The sequence below is a fragment of the Nicotiana sylvestris genome, chromosome 3 (genome assembly GCF_000393655.2).
Source record: "Nicotiana sylvestris chromosome 3, ASM39365v2, whole genome shotgun sequence".
Taxonomy (NCBI): Eukaryota; Viridiplantae; Streptophyta; class Magnoliopsida; order Solanales; family Solanaceae; genus Nicotiana; species Nicotiana sylvestris.
The window spans coordinates 177,130,090-177,148,685 of record NC_091059.1 but is presented as its reverse complement, the minus strand read 5'-3'; the positions used below and the strand labels follow the sequence as shown (position 1 = coordinate 177,148,685).

General features: G+C 35.5%; 1 protein-coding gene across 3 annotated transcripts; it reads left to right on the top strand.

The window, feature by feature from the left end:
- The first annotated feature begins 15,259 nt into the window (after positions 1–15,259).
- On the top strand, positions 15,260–18,068 carry LOC104247618 (hypersensitive-induced reaction 1 protein). Of its 3 annotated transcripts, none has more exons than XM_009803680.2 (6): positions 15,260–15,389; positions 16,278–16,469; positions 16,633–16,753; positions 16,901–16,992; positions 17,069–17,165; positions 17,500–18,068. In XM_009803680.2, the coding sequence occupies exons 2-6, from the start codon at positions 16,281–16,283 to the stop codon at positions 17,856–17,858; spliced, it is 858 nt and encodes a 285-aa protein (XP_009801982.1). In that variant the 5' UTR covers positions 15,260–15,389; positions 16,278–16,280; the 3' UTR covers positions 17,859–18,068. The 3 variants fall into 3 exon arrangements, with proteins under 3 accessions (XP_009801982.1, XP_009801981.2, XP_009801983.1); XM_009803679.2 differs by lacking the exon at positions 15,260–15,389 and adding an exon at positions 15,868–15,999; XM_009803681.2 differs by lacking the exon at positions 15,260–15,389 and adding an exon at positions 15,994–16,163.
- The last annotated feature ends 528 nt before the right edge of the window (positions 18,069–18,596 follow it).

Sequence of the window (18,596 nt, the reverse complement as noted above, 5' to 3'; positions counted from 1 at the left end):
ATAATATTTTATCATCTATTCATGGGTTTCAGAAAAAAAATACGAAAGTTGAAAAGAGTTTACTTTATGATATTACTCAAAGGAAAAATGGTCTTATGAAGCTCCGAAAGATTTTATTACGTATTTTTCATGCATTGCATACATGTGCATTGACCCATGACCAGACGGTGTTATATACACATATATATGTAAAATATATGTATATGGGATATGGAAAAAGGTTACGACGTTATATATACACCACCACCTAATCAGCTAGTATATGATGATAATGTTGCCCACGGTGGCTGAAATATGATTCAAACGACGTTATATACGCGTATATATATATATGGGATACAGGAAAGGTTATGGCGTTATATACGCACCACCACCTAATCAACTGGTATATAATGATGATTTTGCCCACATTGGACGATATGATATGATGGGATGCCCTTAGAGGCTAATGATGTTATGAAACATGTACCTATGCATGACATGACATTCATACGCATATGCATGACGCTAAAAGTAATTTATGATTTACAAACTTATTCAGACTTAGATGTTGAGTCATGTACTTTATATGTCTTCCATATCTCTTATGTATTTTTTATGTGCCTTACATACTCGGTACATTATTCGTACTGACATCCCTTTTGCTTAGGGACACTGCGTTTCATGCCCGCAGGTCCCGATAGACAGGTCAAGAGCCCTTAAACTAGGCTATCAGCTCAGTAAAAGATGTTGGTGCACTCCATTTTCTTCGGAGTTGCTCATTTAGTTAGTATGATTTAGACATGTATTGTTTGGTATGGAGGGACTCTGTCCCGACCTTTATGACATTTATGTATTCTTAGAGGCTTGTAGACATATGTCGTGTACATAAAAGATTGTACGGCCTTGTCAGCCTATGTTTTGAGTTTATAAAGGATCATGTTAGCCTATTAGGCCCGTATGTCATATGTATATGATGATGTAATAAGAAAGATACGTTATGTTGGTACTCGGTTAAGTAAGGTATCGGGTGCCCGTCATGGCCCATCTGTTTGGGTCGTGACACTTCGAATCCCCAAACAATCATGTTGATCACGTGCTGAGGCACCTCTTGTTTGACCCATTTGTTGGCATCAATGTTTCTGAAGTGGGTTTTGGCTCTATCACTTAGGAATTTTCGGAGGTTCCCATTGTTGAACTGTCTAGCAACTTCTTCTCTTAGCTGTTGGCAATATTCGGTCTTATGACCGTAGGTGCCGTGATACTTATACATCAAGTTAGGATCTCTCTAGACTTGGTCGGATTGCAATGGTCGGGGCCACTTGGTCTCTTTGATGCGCCCTATGGCTGACAAGATGCTTGCATCATCCACGTTGAAGTTATATTCCTATAATCCTGGTACCTTCTTACTTCTGAGCAACCTGAAGAAACCATTATTGCTTATCAAGCCCCGACCACTAAGCCCTCGATCGCTTTTCTTTTGTTCCTCGCAGGTGACGTCTGGATCCACTCCTCCTTCGGTCTGTGCTTTATGGTTGATATCAATATCGGATCAGTGTTGGATATTGATCAATGGCATTCTTAGATCTATCATCGGTCTTAACAAGGTAAACAGACCTAGAAGGGGCCCCGAGTTGGTCGTCCTCGACCCTAATCTTCGATTGACACCTGTTGTGGATGTCGGCCTAGGTTACCGCCGGGTATTCCACTAAATTTTATTTTAGCTGTTGGGAGGCCACGAAACTTCAGAGGTTGAGCCCCTGAGTGAATGCCTAAACGGCCCTATCATCTGCAACCGGTGGTAGGTACTATCTGCTCTATCTGGAATCTTGACACGAACTCCCTGAGCATCTCGTTATCCCTTTGTTTTACCTTGAAAAGTTCTGACTTTCTGGTCTCGACCTTGATGGCCCGAGTATGGGCCTTTACCAAAGCATCCCCCAAGCATATCACATGAGTCAATAAAATTGGGAGGCAAGTTGTGATACCATATCATTGTTCCCTTGGACGAAGTTTTCCTAAACTTTTTCAGTAACACCGACTCGATCTCATCATCTTCCAAATCGTTCCCTTTGATCACACATGTATAGGAGGTCGTATGCTCATTTAAAGCCATAGTCCCATTATATTTGGAATTGTAGGGCATACGAAACCTCTTTGGGATCGACTTTGATGCCGCGCTCGGAGGAAAGGGCTTCTGGATAATTTTTTTGGAGTCTGGTCCCTTCAATATTAGGGGTGTTCCCGGGATCTGATCAACCCTAGAGTTGTATGTTTCCACCTTCTTGTCGTTAGCTTGAATCATTTTCTCTCCCGGCTCCACCCGTTTTGTTAACGCTTCGAGCAACTTCATCACCTCTGAAGTTATCCCGGGCTCCGCTTCACTCGGCCTCTCGATAATTTATTTGCCTCTTCGAGTGCTTTCCGAGGATTGTTCAGGCTTGACCCTGCTGGGGGCATGGCTTTGATTCTAAAGCCATGCTATTGCCGTTTGTTGAGCCTGCGACATTTCAAAAATTAGTCGTAGGCTCACTTCATCACCTTCACCTTCACCTTCGGGCGCTTCTCGAGCTGTTAGTCGGGGTCTCGTGCAAGTTGGCAAATTGATGTTGATGGCCACCTGCTAGTTATCACCGATCGGGTCAGCAGCTGGGACACCATTGGGATCTGCAGGAAGCACATTATTGCTGGGGCACCATATTATTATTTTTGCTATAATGGCTTGACTCAGCGCAACGTTCAAGTGAGCTGGCCGAGAGTTTGACATTTTTAGGCTGACCTGGAATTAATATTTCAAAAAATAAGTGTAAAATAGGGTGTGTTATGGAGATTCGTATCAAATCACCACTACTATCCTTAGCCCCACGCTACGTGCCAAACTATTTACCACAAAAATGGGTAACAATCAAATTTTTATGTGGTTTAAAGGATACGTGGTTTAATTCAATTCGAATAATTAAGAATAATAGATAGATAGATTAAAGGAAAAATAAACGATCAAACCAATTGCAATATGACGACCAAGTCTATTCTCAGATTGAACAGTGGAGTTCGTCCTAGATCGGACCCTCGGTACAAGCTCGATCGTGAATAAGGAATAGAACAAACAAGTGATGCCTTGAACAATAGCTAGAGGACATAAATAAATTTTTTATTGCCTTGAGTTGCGTGTCACAATGTCCAAAACTTTTCCTTTATATAGTAGGAGAATTTTAGTCATAGTATAAGTCTAAAAAAGGTAAAAATCTTCTTCTTCCGGTAATTGTTGATCCATAATCGATACTGAACGAGATTCGCGCTGTAATATCTTATTGAGGGCAAATATTAAGGCGCACTATCTGTCATGTATAATCGTTCATCGCGTCTCCCGAGGTCTAGAAGTCATACTCGGCCCGATATGCGTTGCTTCACCATATCTGATATCTGATATATCGTTCATTCTTCCTAAGTCTCAATACGAGGGATTTCTGGCCTCTATTACAATCACGTCGCTTCGTGCTTCCCCTTTGTTCTCTCATCAGGGAACCGAAGAAAACTTTTGCCTCGATTTTACCCGTACACACTAAAATCTTTTTGAAAAAAAATACTTACCAACACTCAATGTCTGCTCTAGATCAAGTAATTTAATATTAAGACTCAGAAATTAAGGCAAGAATACATAACACTTAACTATAAATTGTAATAGTTTATATACTCGATGCATATCTTGCAATTATTCATTTGGTGCAAACATCGTGTATGTGAAGTTCTTTTTTTCTGTTTTTATGCAAAAATTGGCACAATTATCTCATAACAATTAAACCTAAACAAAAAGAAAAAAGACAAAAAAATGCGTCCCTCATGATCAAGGAAAGATTAGTGAATAATTTGATCAAATGATGGTACAAATAACTTGATCAAATCACCGTTAATTTCAAATTTTCCTATAATTAATTATAATAACATTCTAAAAAGTTAGCGTATGATTTAGAATTAGGTCACTATTGACGAGCAAAACCAACAAATGCTACTCCCTTCCGTCCATTTTAATTGATGTTTTAGATGTTTTTACACATATTAAAGAATTCATTTTCCAATCAAGAGGTTGTGAGTTCGAGTCTCCCCAAGAGCAAGGTGGGAAGTTCTTGGAGGGAAGGATGCCGAGGGTCTATTAGAAACAGCCTCTCTACCCCAGGGTAGGGGCAAGGTTTGCGTACACACTACCCTCCCCAGACCTCACTAAGTGAGATTATAGTGGGTTGTTGTTGTTGTTGTAAAGAATTCATCTTTTAGCATTAATTAACAATAAAATTGACCTTATTAACCTTAATTTATTTATTGAAAATACAATAAAAACTTCTAGGCTCTTTACTCCAAATACAACTTTGAAAGAAAAAACGTTAATTCCTTCTTAATATCTGGAAAAAATCAAATATCATGGACCATAGTAAAAAGGCCAAAAAAGTAATTAAAGTGTACCGGAGTATAGTACTACAAATGTGGAAAGGATAACTTGGGGGCTTCAATTAATAAATTGTGATAACTACTCATTAATCAATAGGCTCATTAAAATTATCCGTTGCAACTGCGTGGAATATATGGTGAAGGTTACGAAGAATTTCATACTCATCATATAATTAGCAAAACAATTACTAATATCTTGACTCTGTAGTCTGTCTACACATAAAGTGTTTTTCCATTTTATAGGAAAAATCTTTAAAGATGTCCCATACACGGCACCATCCACCCTGTGAAAACTGTTGAAGTCTTCGACTGCATCTAAAGTCAATGCCTTTTTTGCATCAATGAATTTCCCATTAATATCAACGACTAGACCTATAGAATAGTTGTATTTGATGAACACTTTATTATTTTACATAATTGTAGCAATCAGTCTTTATCTGGCCAGAACCATATCCATATGACGTGCTACATAATATTTCCTCTGATAAGAGGGAAGAAAAGGGTAACCCAACCAAAAAAAAGGTTTCTAAAAATAATGGACACTATGGATTCATATTTGCATATACCTAATTGGAAGCCTAAAAGGATTATAAGTGTAGTTTCTTTAAAAGATTACGAAAAGTAATTACTCTTATCCATTTACTATTTCAAGTTTACAAGAATATAACACAACATCAATACTCTTAAGGATTTAAATTCTATTCACAGATTGCTTAAATTCCTTCTTTTCTGTAGGTTGTTAACCCATATTTTCATTATTTGTAGCTAGCTTAAAAAGGAAAAAATGTATTGGTACCAAACAAATAAATGACTGATATGTATATTTCCTTACTTTCATTTCTAGTAATTCTAAAATAAAAAAATTGTTTGATTTGATAAATAATCTTATTATGTAAATACTTTTTATACTCTCCAAAAGTTAAGCTAATTCTTGGTTAATTATAGAGGACACCATGTTGGAAGCAATCTAAAATAATTTTGGGAAGAAGCTATCTTTTTATTTCTCAAAAATTATTTCTGCTTCATGTAAAAGCACTTATTTTTCTTTTAAATTTTTTGCCAAACCCCTTAATTTGAAGAAGGAGAAGAAAAATCATCAAAAAAGTACTTTAGGCCAAAAGAAAACTTGGACAAAAAAGCAAGGAAGTCTACATCTTCATCTAAAGTCAGTGCGTTTCTTGCATCAATCAGTTTCCCAGTAATATCCAGACGACTAGACCTATAGAATAGTTATATTTGATGAACACTTTATTATTTTACATAATTGTAGTAATCAGTCTTTATCCGGAACGAACTATATCCAGATGACGTGCTACAGTCTACATAATATTTCCTCTAATTGAAGAGAAAGGAAAAAGTAACCCCCTTTACTGCTAGACCAGCAAAAAAAATGTTTCTAAGAATAATGGACACTATAATGGATTCGTATTGCATACTTCTATTTGGAAGCCAAACGGGTCGTTTGATATGAGGTATAAGTAGATATGATGCTGGTATAAAAAATTAATATCATTATAATACTTTGTTTGGTTAGCAAATCCGGTAAAAGTTATTTCAGGATTAAAATTAGTACTAGGATGACTTATACCTTGTAGGGGGTGTGGTAATTAGTGTCGGAATAACTTATACCTTCTTATTAGAAATTATGCAATTGTCATTTTTAATACAACATACCAAACAGTTGATAAAAAACAATACCATAATAACTAATCTCAGCATAACTTATCACAGCATAAGCCATATTCAAACTAAACTACTCCTAAAAGGACTAAAAGTGTAGTTTTTTTTTTTTGGCAAGGAAAGTGTAGTTTCTTTAACGAACTAGGAAAAGGTATTACTCTTATCCATTTATTTCAAGTTCACAAGAATATAACACAATTAATACTCTTAAGAGTTGAAATTCTATTCGCGGATTACTTAAGTTCCTTCTATTCTGTAGATTGTCAACCCATATTTTAATTATTTTCAGTGCTTAAAAAGGAATAAAAGTATTTCACTACTAGAAATCCGAAATTTAGCGACCAAAATTTTACGACTAAACTTAGTTTGTCCAAATTAACGATCAAAGTTGATCGGTAAAGAAGAAAAAAATATTTTATATTTATTTATATAAATTACCGACCAAAGTTGGTCGGTAAAGTGGTCAACAGGTTGACCCAGATGGTCAGCATTGTGTAGTCAAAATAAATTTCACATTACCGACCAACTTTGGTCCCAATTAAAAATTTTTAATAGTTATATTATTATTTAAAATATTTTATAAAATATAAAGAAATCTTATTTAAAATTAACGACCAAAGTTGGTCGGTTAATACAGGGGAAGCATTTACCGACCAACTTTGGTTGCTTTTTTTAATATCTAGAAAGTAACCGACCAACTTTGGTCGGTTAGTTGGTCAACATTGGTCAAAATTTAAATCACTTTTATATTTACTATCTAAATAATATAAATGTAATCCGTTAACACTTTTGTAATAAAAGGGATGAATACACTAACATATACTATAACATGCTATATATGTAGTTAAAGTAGTACAACGTTTTATTTTTAATATTCAACGATGCATCTAAGTAAGTTATAAGTCGATGAATCAATTTACAAACAGATATATTTGATGATAAATTATATATACTAATTAGGATCTTCACAAGTACGTCTTTTTGGGATTGATAGACTTGTGAATATCCTAATTAGTATATATAATTTATCATCAAATATATCTGTTTGTAAATTGATTCATCGACTTATACCTTACTGAAATGCATCATTGAATATTAAAAACAAAACGTCTCACCTATATATATATATATATATATATATATAAATTAATTATCTAGTTAATATAATTTACTTACATAGATGCTATTAAAAATTTATTAAATAATCTACTTAAAAATTTACTTACATAGATGCTATTATAATCTATTAAAAGTAATTATCTAGTTAATATAATTTTTTGTAAATATTATGCTTATAGTTTATAATTATTTATATTAATTATAGTAAAATAAAATAAATATTTATAGTTATTAATAATTTTTTATAGCTTATAATATGTTAAACAATAGAAATAAAAAAGTTAGTTTTTTAAGAAAACCGACCAAAGTTGGTCGGTATTTGGTCAAACGGTCAACACTTAATGTACCGACCAACTTTAGTCGGTAATTCTGAAAATCAGAAACTAAAAACGAGTTTCCCCCTCATTTCTATTATTTTCTTCCCCAAATTTTGTTAACTCCTCCCTATTCTCCTTCTCAATTTCCCCCATATAAATCCCATTTTCCACCCCGTGTAGCCACCGCCCAACGCCGTCTCCGTCGCCGGAGTTGCCACGGCCACTGCTCCGCCTCTCTCCTAAACCCTAAAAAATCAAGGTTTGAATTACAACTTATTTCTTTGTTATCTCTAGTTTTCGTTTCAATTATTTGAACATTGTATTTTATTGTTTCAATTCTTTGAACATTGTATATTATTGATGACTAGGGTTTAGGTCTTGTTTTAATTAGTTTTGTTTATTAATTTTATTAACTAATTAGTTTAATTAGTCTTGAATAATTTAGTAAGATTTGAATTATACTTTGTACAGTCCTGAATAGTTTAGTTAGAATCTAGAGTTTAGTAGTAGTAGTTGAACTTTTATTTTATGAATTGAAATTTAGGATATAAATTGAAATTTTAGGATTTGTAGTTGAACTTTTAGTTCATGAATTGGACCTTTTGGATATTAAATTGAATTTTTAGTTTATAAATTGATTTTTTTATATGAGTTGAACTTTTAGTTTATGAATTGAACTTTTAGTTTATAAATTGAAATTTTAGGATATGAATTGAACTTTTAGGATTTGTAGTTGAACTTTTAATTTATGAATTAGACTTTTAGTTTATAAATTGAACTTTTAGTTTATAAATTAAAATTTTAGGATATGAATTGAACTTTTAGGATTTGTAGTTGAACTTTTAGTTTATAAAAAAGATTATGATATGAAATAACTAAATTAATTTGTTCTTGTTTTATTTGTATAGATGGAACATCGTACTTGGATGTACAATAGGAATTATTCTAATCGGCGGGGATTGCAGAAGGATTTTGTAGAAGGGGTTAATGACTTTATTAGACATGCAATGTCACTTCCACTATACCAAAATAAAGGAGTAATTAGGTGCCCTTGTGTTAGGTGCGACTGTATGAAGTTTGAAAAATCGGAGGAAGTTAAGCTTCATCGTTATAGGAAGGGATTTATAGAGAATTACTTTGTATGGACTAATCATGGAGAGATCGATGGTAGCCGTGGGATATTTCATAACATGGTTGTTGGTGAAAGTAGTAGGTCGGTGAAGAATACAAATCGTGATTCTAGAATTCATGATATGGTTATGGATGCTTTTGGGATGCACTTCAGGGTTGAGCCCAATGAAAATGTTGAACAAACTCTTAATGATGACGCAAAATGTTTTTATGAACAGTTAGAGGAAGCTAGTCGTCCACTACGTAAAGGAAGTCTGCACTCTGAGCTGTCTGTTGCAGTTAGATTACTAAGTATCAAATCTGATTGGAATATTTCTCAAGCAGCTATGGACTCTTTCATTGACCTTATGAGTGAATTAGTTGACCCTAATATCAAATTACCTGGTGATTTCCATAAGGGAAAGAGATTAGTTTCTACGTTAGGACTTTCGTCAATGAGAATTGATTGTTGTGAAGGGGGTTGCATGTTATATTATAAAGATGATGTAACTTTAGACAGTTGTAAATTTTGCAAAAAGTCTTTCAAGAGGCTTTTCATCGGGAATATGGTCGCTATCAAGGCGATGCATTATTTACCTCTTATACCTAGGTTAAAGAGGTAATATGCGTCGATGCGTTCTGCTCCTCAAATGAGATGTCACTTTGAAAATAGAAAACCACCTGGTGTTATGTGTCATCCTTCAGATGGAGAAGCTTGGAAGAACTTTGATAGGACATATCCAGATTTTGATAGTGAACCAAGGAATATTCGGTTAGATCTGTGTGCGGATGACTTCACGCCTTTTTCTATATCTGCGACACCATATTCATGTTGGCATGTCTTTCTTACACCTTATCATCTACCACCCGAGTTGTGTATGACTAGTCCATATATATTTTTAAATTGTATATCCCCGGTCCACGTAACCCGAAAAATTTGATTGATGTATATTTGCAACCTTTGATTGATGAGCTAAAACAATTGTGGTATGATGGTGTTGAAACATATGACATATCAACCAAGCAGAATTTCAATTTGCGTGCTAATTTAATGTGGACTATTAATGATTTTCTTGCGTAAGGAATGTTGTCTGGGTAGATGACTGCTGGGAAGCTAGCTTTTCCTTATTGCATGGAAAATAGTATAGCATTCACTTTGAAACATGGCCGAAAACAATCATGGTTTGATTGTCATCGTCAATTCTTGCCTCATGATCATGAGTTTAGAAAGATGAAAAATGCATTCAAAAAGAATAAAATGGAATATGATTCTCCACCTCCGATACTTTCAGGTGAGAAAATTTGGGAGAGGGTCCAGAATTTCAGTAAAGTTACTGAAACTCCCCCTTATAGATTCCCCGGATATGGTGTTACTCATAATTGGACGAAACATAGTATATTTTGGGAGTTGCCTTATTGGAAGGATAATCTTCTCCGTCACAACCTTGATGTCATGCACATTGAGAAAAAATATTTTGATAATTTGTTCAACACAATGATGGATGTTAAAAGTAAGACAAAGGATAACCCGAAGGCTAGAATGGACTTACAAGAATATTGCAGGCGGCCTGAATTATACTTACAGACAACAAAATATGGTAAGGTGTTCAAGCCCAAAGCAAGTTAAACATTCACTTTGGAGGAAAGATGGCAAATTTGTGATTAGGTTACGAAATTGAAGATGCCTGAGGGTTATGCGTCGAATCTTGGAAAAAAAGTAGATATGGAGGTAGGGAAGTTGAGCCATTTGAAAAGTCACGACTGTCATGTTTTCATGGAGACCTTAGTGCCTATTGCATTTTGCGGTTTGCCTGAAAGAATCTGGAAACCCATCATAGAGATTTGTTTGTTTTTCAAAGACTTGTGTTCTACCATATTAAGGGAAGCAAACCTACTCCAGATGGATCATAACATTCGTGTAACTTCTAGTAAGATGGAAAAGATATTTCCATGTGGTTTTTTTAATGTGATGGAACACCTTCCAATCCACCTTGTACACGAGGCACGACTTAGAGGGCCTGTTCAATGCAGATAGATGTATCCCTTTGAGAGGTAATATTATAAGTTTGATGTAATTTTCTATTTTATTTGAAGGATCTATGGCTAACATGACATTATGTAGGACAATTGGAAAATGCAAACAATTTGTTAAGCAGAGGAATAAGATTGAAGGATCTATATGCGAAGCTTATCTTGCAAAGGAAACTGCTCATTTTTGCTCTTATTATTTTGAGAGTAACGTGCCATGTTCTAGGAATAGGCCCAATAGGCACATGGTCGAATGTGTGAATGATCCATTATATCCGCCAATGCCCATATTCAATCGACCAGGCTGATGTTCTAAAAATGTTAGAAAGAGAAGTTTGAGTGATATGGAGTACAAGTCAGGTACACTTCATGTGTTGCTAAATTGTCCCGAAGTTGTACATTTCTCAAGTAAGTATTGATTTATTAGTTATCAAAATATAAAATTTACAGTGATTACATCTCGATGCAACTACTAAATTTTTTTGATGTGTAGCAGTCACTTCATGGGTCAATTTGGCCATGATGCTGTATATACGAGATTTGATACATCGTTCAAATAATTTGTAAGTTTATCTTGATAATTTTCTAACACTATATAGGTAAATAATGTTTGTAAGTTATGCTAACTTATGAATTTTTTTAACATCATGTAGGTAAATAATTCAAATAATAGTGTAAATCAATTTTTGAAAGATATATCTTGGGGACCTGGGCTTGAGGTCACAACAATGTCTAAGTACGTAGTGAATGGTTATAAGTTCCATACAGAGGATTGCTCTAAAAATAAAAATAGCAACAACAACGGGATGTGGGTTCAAGGTGGTGATGGCAACCAAGTTGGAGATATTGATTATTATGGTGTGCTCAAAGAAATAATAGAACTAGAATATACAGGTTGGCCATTTAAGAAATTGATGCTCTTTAGATGCAAGTGGTTTGACCCAAATCCAACAAGAGGTATAAGAGTGCACAATCAATACAATATAATTGAGGTTAATCATACGAGGGAGTATGATCGCTATGATCCTTTCATAATTGCACATAAAGTTAGGCAAGTGTATTATGCTCCTTATCCATTGGGGCGAAATAAGTCTGATTGGTGGGTTGTAATAAAAACTAAGCCTGTAGGTAGGGTGGAAGTCGAGAATGTGTTAGATGTTGCATATCAAAACGATATCTTCAGTGTTCACCAAATAGTGGACGATCAGCTAGAAAATAATTTGGAACATCGTGAACACATATTGGAAGAAGTTGATATAAATGAAGTAACAATTATAGAAAATGAGGACGAAGAATCAATTGATGAAGCTCAAACAAGTGAGGACGAAGAATTCTCGGACGAGGAACAATATGTCGATGAGCTTTAAAAAGTTGATTTTTGAAATAACTCTTTTTTATAGCTAGTTTCTTATATGTTTCAATCTAAATATATATTATATTATGCAGATGATAGGCAAGGGTCAAGGTAACAATGACCCTACTGGTTCTCGGGGTCGAGGAAAGGCTAGGAAAGAAAAGAGGAGGCTAGTTAATGATACTCCCTCTTTTCCACCCTCTACAGAGATGCCTATGTCTTATCCTCCACCCCACGGATATATTGAGCTGCCACAGCATCACGAGCCCTACACCTTCATGCAGACACCAGGTCTTTCATCACAGGGCCATAGGACTGTACGTCCGACATACAGTCCAACTACCTCACGATCATGTGGATCACAACCATCTGCATCGTATGGATCACATCCATCTATGTCACAGCCACATAGATCACAACCACTCCAGTCACAACCATCAGTATCACAGCCACTTGAGGTCTATCTAGCTATGTCGCAGTCATAGGGATCACAACCATCTTCATCATCAACTCTATCTATTTCAGGCCTTCGCCTACGAGGTAGTAGCTCTGACCCCCCTACACCGTCCACACATACCTCTGATATACATGCTTCGGACGATGATGCTGATGATGACGAGGAGGTGCATTATGATCGATATGGCAGGATCATCATAGTCCCCGAGGGTGATGGGTAAGCGTTATTTGTTATTTTTGCGTTTATTGTTTTGTAAAGTTTTTACTAAGATATTAATCTATTTTTATTGTTAAATTGCAAGTTCATCCCGAGGAATAAGACCACGAGGATAATCACCAAAACCAGCAGAAAGCTTTATGATGGCCCTTATGCGACTTGGACTGATTTCCTATTCTCGCTGAAGGAGCAAATTTTCAATCAATTTAAAGTATAATGTTCTTTTAAGCAGTTTAATAATTTATATTTATGAAATTTTCAGATAATATTTAACTTTTGAAATACAGAGCAAGTGTGTATGGGAACACCGCTATAGCGCGGAAGTGGCTGCAAATTTCCATCACAAAGCTTGCAAGCGATTGTCGCATACTTTCTCCGAAGTTAGAAAGAAGAACAAGAAGCCTAACTGGTTACTTCAAAATTTATGGGATGATTTGCAAAGGCAATGGCTTACCGCAAAGTTCTTAGAGAAGAGCGAAAAAGGAAAAAAGCTCACGCATCTGAGAAGGGAGGCTCCTTGCACACTAGAGGTGCGATCAGCTTAGGGACAATAAAAAGAAGATTGGTACATAATTGTTTAAATTATTTTAATTTTCAAAGTATATCTATTCTGTTTATTAACTAAATTAATTTTTTTTTCAGGAAAAGAAGTTGGGGCGTACAATGAACCATGATGAGCTATTCAAGGAGACGCATATTGTAAAGAAGAAGAAAGAGAAGAATCAAGAAAGATGGGTCGAGGACTGAGCCTCGACTGTATATGTAAGCTTTCACTTTTCTTTAAGTATTTTAATTTACTTTTATATAAATTTTGAAATACTAATTCAATTTAAATTTTCGTATAGGATCGCTACCAAACTAACGTGGAAGAGTTCATCCGCACTCAGCCAACTGATGAATCGGGCGAGCCAGCCCAATCTTCGGACGAGGATGCTGAAAGAATATGGATGGAGTCAGCTGGCAGTCCAAAAAGAGGGAAGGTATACGGTCTTCCTACTAAAAAGTTTCATCGCTATAAGTGTGGAATGCAAGGAATAAGGACTTCCTCGCAAGGCGAGCAACTTGATGGGGAGAGCCTCTCCGCTATGCGGGAGACTGTGTCACAGCTCACATCCGAGCTAGAAGTGGCCAAGGAAAGAGAAAGGGTTAGAGATGCTCAATTCCTTGGCATGCAAGCTCAGATCAGAACTCTCCTATCTACTGGAGCTTTTCCATTGCCCCGGTCTCGTGAGTCATCGCCAGAGGCTCGACTTGAACGTGAGCGTTCCTTCCGTTCTCCCCGTGATTGTTCCTCCCGTCCTCCCCGTGGTCGTTTTTCACGTCCTCCACAAGACCCTTCTCGACACCGTCTTTTAATGAAAGTTCATCAGACGGTGATGATGATGTTGTACAAAACACTCCTTGACTTGTATATACTTTGAACTAGACAAATAGAACCGATTTTGAACTAGTTGTAATAAGTATTAACTTGGTTTTGGATTTTTTTAGTTCTATTGAACTTTAATTTGTTAGTTTTAATGTATTTATTGAATTGTGTTGTTGTTGGCATAAAATGTCTGTTTAAGAATTTTGGTATGCTGGCAGGTGGTGTAGCTGCCAAAACAGACATTTTATGCCAAAATTAAAACCCAGAAAATCGACCAAAGTCGGTCAGTATTTAATTTTAGAAAAAAAATTCTTCTGATTAGCGACCAAAGTTGGTCGCTTAATCTTAAAATAATAATAATTAATAATTACCGACCAAAGTTGGTCGGTTAATGAACAAGGATTACCTAGATTTCACATTTACCGACCAACTTTGGTTGCTAATTGTTAAATTTTAATTTTTAAAAAAAATATATATTTTAATTTACCGACCAACTTTGGTCGTTAATCTTTAAATTTTAATAGTTAATAATATAATGTAATTTACATACACCGAATAACTTTGGTCAGTAAAATTAAATTGTTAAAATATGTTACCGACCAAAGTTGGCCGTATGTGCTTTAAATTGCACAATTGGTCCTTTTACCTTTGCGACCAACTTTGGTCGATATATAAAAGCGACCAAGCCTGTTAGGACGGGTTTTGGTCGGTATTTTGCATAAACAGACCGACGTTGATCGCTTTTTGTGATCGCTAAAACCCAGATTTCTACTAGTGTTTGTTTAACAAATAAATGACTGACATATACCTTTCCTTACTTTAATTTATAATAATTCTTAAAATGTACTTATTTGATAAATTATTTTATTATGTAAATACTTTTATACTCTCCAAAAGTTAAGCTAATTCTTGGTTAACTATAGAGATTAGAGGGTACCATGTTGGAAGCAATCTAGAACTATTATGAAAGCTTAATAATTTATCAGGTACCATGTATGCTAAACAAATCAAGCCATGTACTAAACTTTACTAGTAATAAATAAAAGTAGTTTCTTTTGGACAAAATAAAAAATAAAGAAGATTTTCAGTAAGATATTTTCCAGAAGTATCTCTCTCATTGTTTGTAATTTTTTCAGGGCTCTCACGTTATAACTTGCTTAAAACCCTTCTTACCTAAAAAAAAAAAACCTCAATTTCCAGGCTGTTTCTTTTCTGGCCTAGTTGGGATCTTCGGCTTCGCATATATAAAGAGGGCAAGACTCCCCAAATTGAGTTGGTAGTTCGTTTCATTCTGCAGCTGTTGGTTTTGCGTCATAAGTCGTAAGTCTCTTCCCCCCACTCAGTTCCGCTGCATGAAACATCTTGTATATATTTAAAAAAAATACTCCATTTTTTATTTGTATGTGTAGATAGATGATATATTTTCGCTTCTCCATTTACTTTCATGAATTTTAGCTCGTGACTCTCTTAACTTTCTTGTATTCTAATCTTTAAGTTTCATGTGTGTCAGCATGACTAACTGCATGACATCCGCTTTCTAGTAGAATTAATCGTTCAGTTGGATTCTCCAAATAATTTTATGGATTAAAAAGGGTATTAAACTTCTGTAATGCCGTTGATTTAGTGCCTAGTGCTTCTCGGTTTAAAAGGTGGGTTTTTGAATTTTGGGTTTGATGAGGTTATGTAGGTTAAAAAGTTACTTTTCTTGAGAATTGACAGGAAACTGCAACGTCACCATCAATTGGTGAGATATGGCTTTCGTTACTGCTGGCGTATCAATGATAAAAATTAAAATTTGGGTGTTTTTGAAATCATGATTCTTGAAATTTGTTTTGGGTTTATCACGTTTTCTTGTTCTTACTTCTCAAAAACAAAACATTCCTCCCTAAGTCCCTGTCTTCCACATACTATACCTACCCGGAAAAAAAAGGTTGCTCCCAATTGATCTGTTGTCTTAGTAAATGCAAAACCAGGGAAAACTGAATTATAGTCTATATTATTGCTCATTTTGACAAATTTCCGGAAGCGTTATATAGACTTTCTACTAGAATCTGAAAAATCCCTAAATTGCTGGTTAATGTAACAAAGACACAAGTATCATTTGCTCCAATTTATTTTGATATTCTTTTGGGCAAGTTTAGTGGGTTAATATGTGGACATGTTATGAATTAAATACTCTTAATATCTGTTGTTATGCTGTCTTTGCAGAATATGGGCAATTTGTTCTGTTGTGTTCAAGTTGATCAATCCACAGTTGCAATTAAGGAGCAATTTGGCAAGTATCAGGATGTGCTTGAGCCAGGTTGCCACTGTGTGCCTTGGTTCCTTGGAAGCCAGTTGGCTGGTCATCTCTCCCTCAGAGTGCAGCAACTAGATGTGCGCTGTGAAACCAAGACAAAGGTCTAATTTTTTCCTGTCTCTGATTTACTTTGGCTTGAAATAACTAAGTTAACATCGTATACTAATATCAAAGTTACTACGATTTACTTGTTGAATGGAAACAGTAGATGTAAGTTTGAAATTTATGAGTTATAGCTGATGCATTTATTGCACTAATATTCAGGACAATGTATTTGTCAATGTTGTCGCATCAATTCAGTATCGTGCCCTGGCGGACAAAGCAAATGATGCTTTCTACAAATTAAGTAACACTAAGGGTCAAATTCAGGCTTATGTTTTTGATGGTCGGTAACTGAGCTTTCACTTTATTTATATCTGATGATTTATTTCATGCATAGGTTTTTGTTCATTTATGACCATCTAACTTAATATTGATACAATTAAATAAGATATGACACATTTTTTGACTTGTCTGTGCTTTATTTCATCAGTCATAAGAGCAAGTGTTCCAAAACTCAATCTGGATGATGTCTTTGAGCAAAAAAACGATATTGCTAAGGCTGTTGAGGAGGAACTTGAGAAAGTAAGTGAATTGCTTGATGAATTTTCATTGATATCATTGATGTGGATCATATAAGTGCTTTCTTGCTCTTTTACAGGCTATGTCAGCTTATGGATATGAAATTGTTCAGACACTTATAGTTGACATAGTACCAGATGAGCATGTGAAGAGGGCTATGAATGAAATCAACGCTGGTATGAATAAATTCTTTACTCTGATTAAGCCTACCTTACACGCTTACTGTTTCTCAACTGCTCTAATAGAGAGGAATATCCATTCCAGTTGAGGTATTTTCCATGTACAGTTATAGCGATCTTCTTGTGGATAAAAATATTTAAATATGGATCAAAACACTGCGGTATTACGAATTGTAGTTACGTCTATGTCTTCCAAGCTTTTGTTCTGGTTAATATTTTGATGTGGAGATAGAGATGGCAATTCGATTTTAGTTTTCCAAATTCAAAATTTTGATACTCTTGTTCAGTCTTCCTTACTATTTTCATGTTCTAACTATATTCAACTCTACAGCTGCTCGGTTGAGGGTGGCTGCTAATGAGAAGGCAGAAGCTGAGAAGATTTTGCAAATTAAGAGGGCTGAAGGGGAGGCCGAGTCTAAGTATCTCGCAGGCTTAGGTATTGCACGACAACGTCAAGCAATTGTAGATGGTCTGAGAGACAGTGTGCTAGGATTTTCAGTCAATGTGCCTGGAACTAGTGCAAAGGATGTTATGGACATGGTCCTCGTAACCCAGTACTTTGACACAATGAAAGAAATTGGTGCTTCCAGCAAATCATCTGCTGTCTTCATCCCCCACGGGCCTGGTGCTGTAAGAGATGTGGCACAGCAGATCCGTGATGGACTTCTTCAGGCTTCTGTTGAGCATTAAATACTTATTGCTCATGAATGTTAAACGGGTTTCACATCAAGCAAGCTTTTGTCATTTTTAGTCTTTTCTTTCTTAAATGTGGAAATATGTGGTGACTTTGACTTTGTTAGAGATTGGTGAATCCCAATACTATCTCTGTTTATAATCGGATTGTGAGGTATTTACAGAAGAAATTTTTACAGAATTTTCAAGTTGTTCTACAACATCACATATACTTTTGCAGCTACCATGATCCCATACTCTTCGGCAGAAGTAACTCATTTTCTATCTGCGCTGCTCGGAAAAGTTTGGTTGCCCAAATTCTCTTAGTCTTTCATATCATGGCACCAGAACACTCGATCTGTAAGAGCCCCATGGAATATTTACGTGGTGCATTACTTGGTATTTTTACTTTACTTTGACTCACTTTAGTAGGTATTTTGCTTTACAATCAGGCATTTTGGTTGAAATCACACGTGTAATGTACAAAGTTGCGATATTGGGGAAGACTGACATTAGAAGAACGCTCGAAATTTACCATTATCTGTGAAATTGACCAATGAGAAAATTTCTTTGCCTTTTGTTCCTCTTCAGAGTATCGCTGGCGCTGCTACTAGAGTGTGCTATAATATTGGCTCTTAATGAAGCATCCTTGTGAATTTGACGTCTTAGGTTTATTACTTATCCTTCTTGACATTGGCATACTTTGAATAATGTGAGAGGAGATAAATTTCCTCTGAAAATAGTAGGAACGGCTCG

Excerpts from the sequence above, each read along its gene's own strand:
- LOC104247618 (XM_009803679.2), top strand. The coding sequence starts at position 15,883 with ATGATTCTTGAAATTTGTTTTGGGTTTATCACGTTTTCTTGTTCTTAC. Across the intron at positions 16,000-16,277 it reads TACCTACCCGGAAAAAAAAG|AATATGGGCAATTTGTTCTG; the intron begins GTTGCTCCCAAT and ends CTGTCTTTGCAG. Across the intron at positions 16,754-16,900 it reads TCAGGCTTATGTTTTTGATG|TCATAAGAGCAAGTGTTCCA; the intron begins GTCGGTAACTGA and ends TTATTTCATCAG.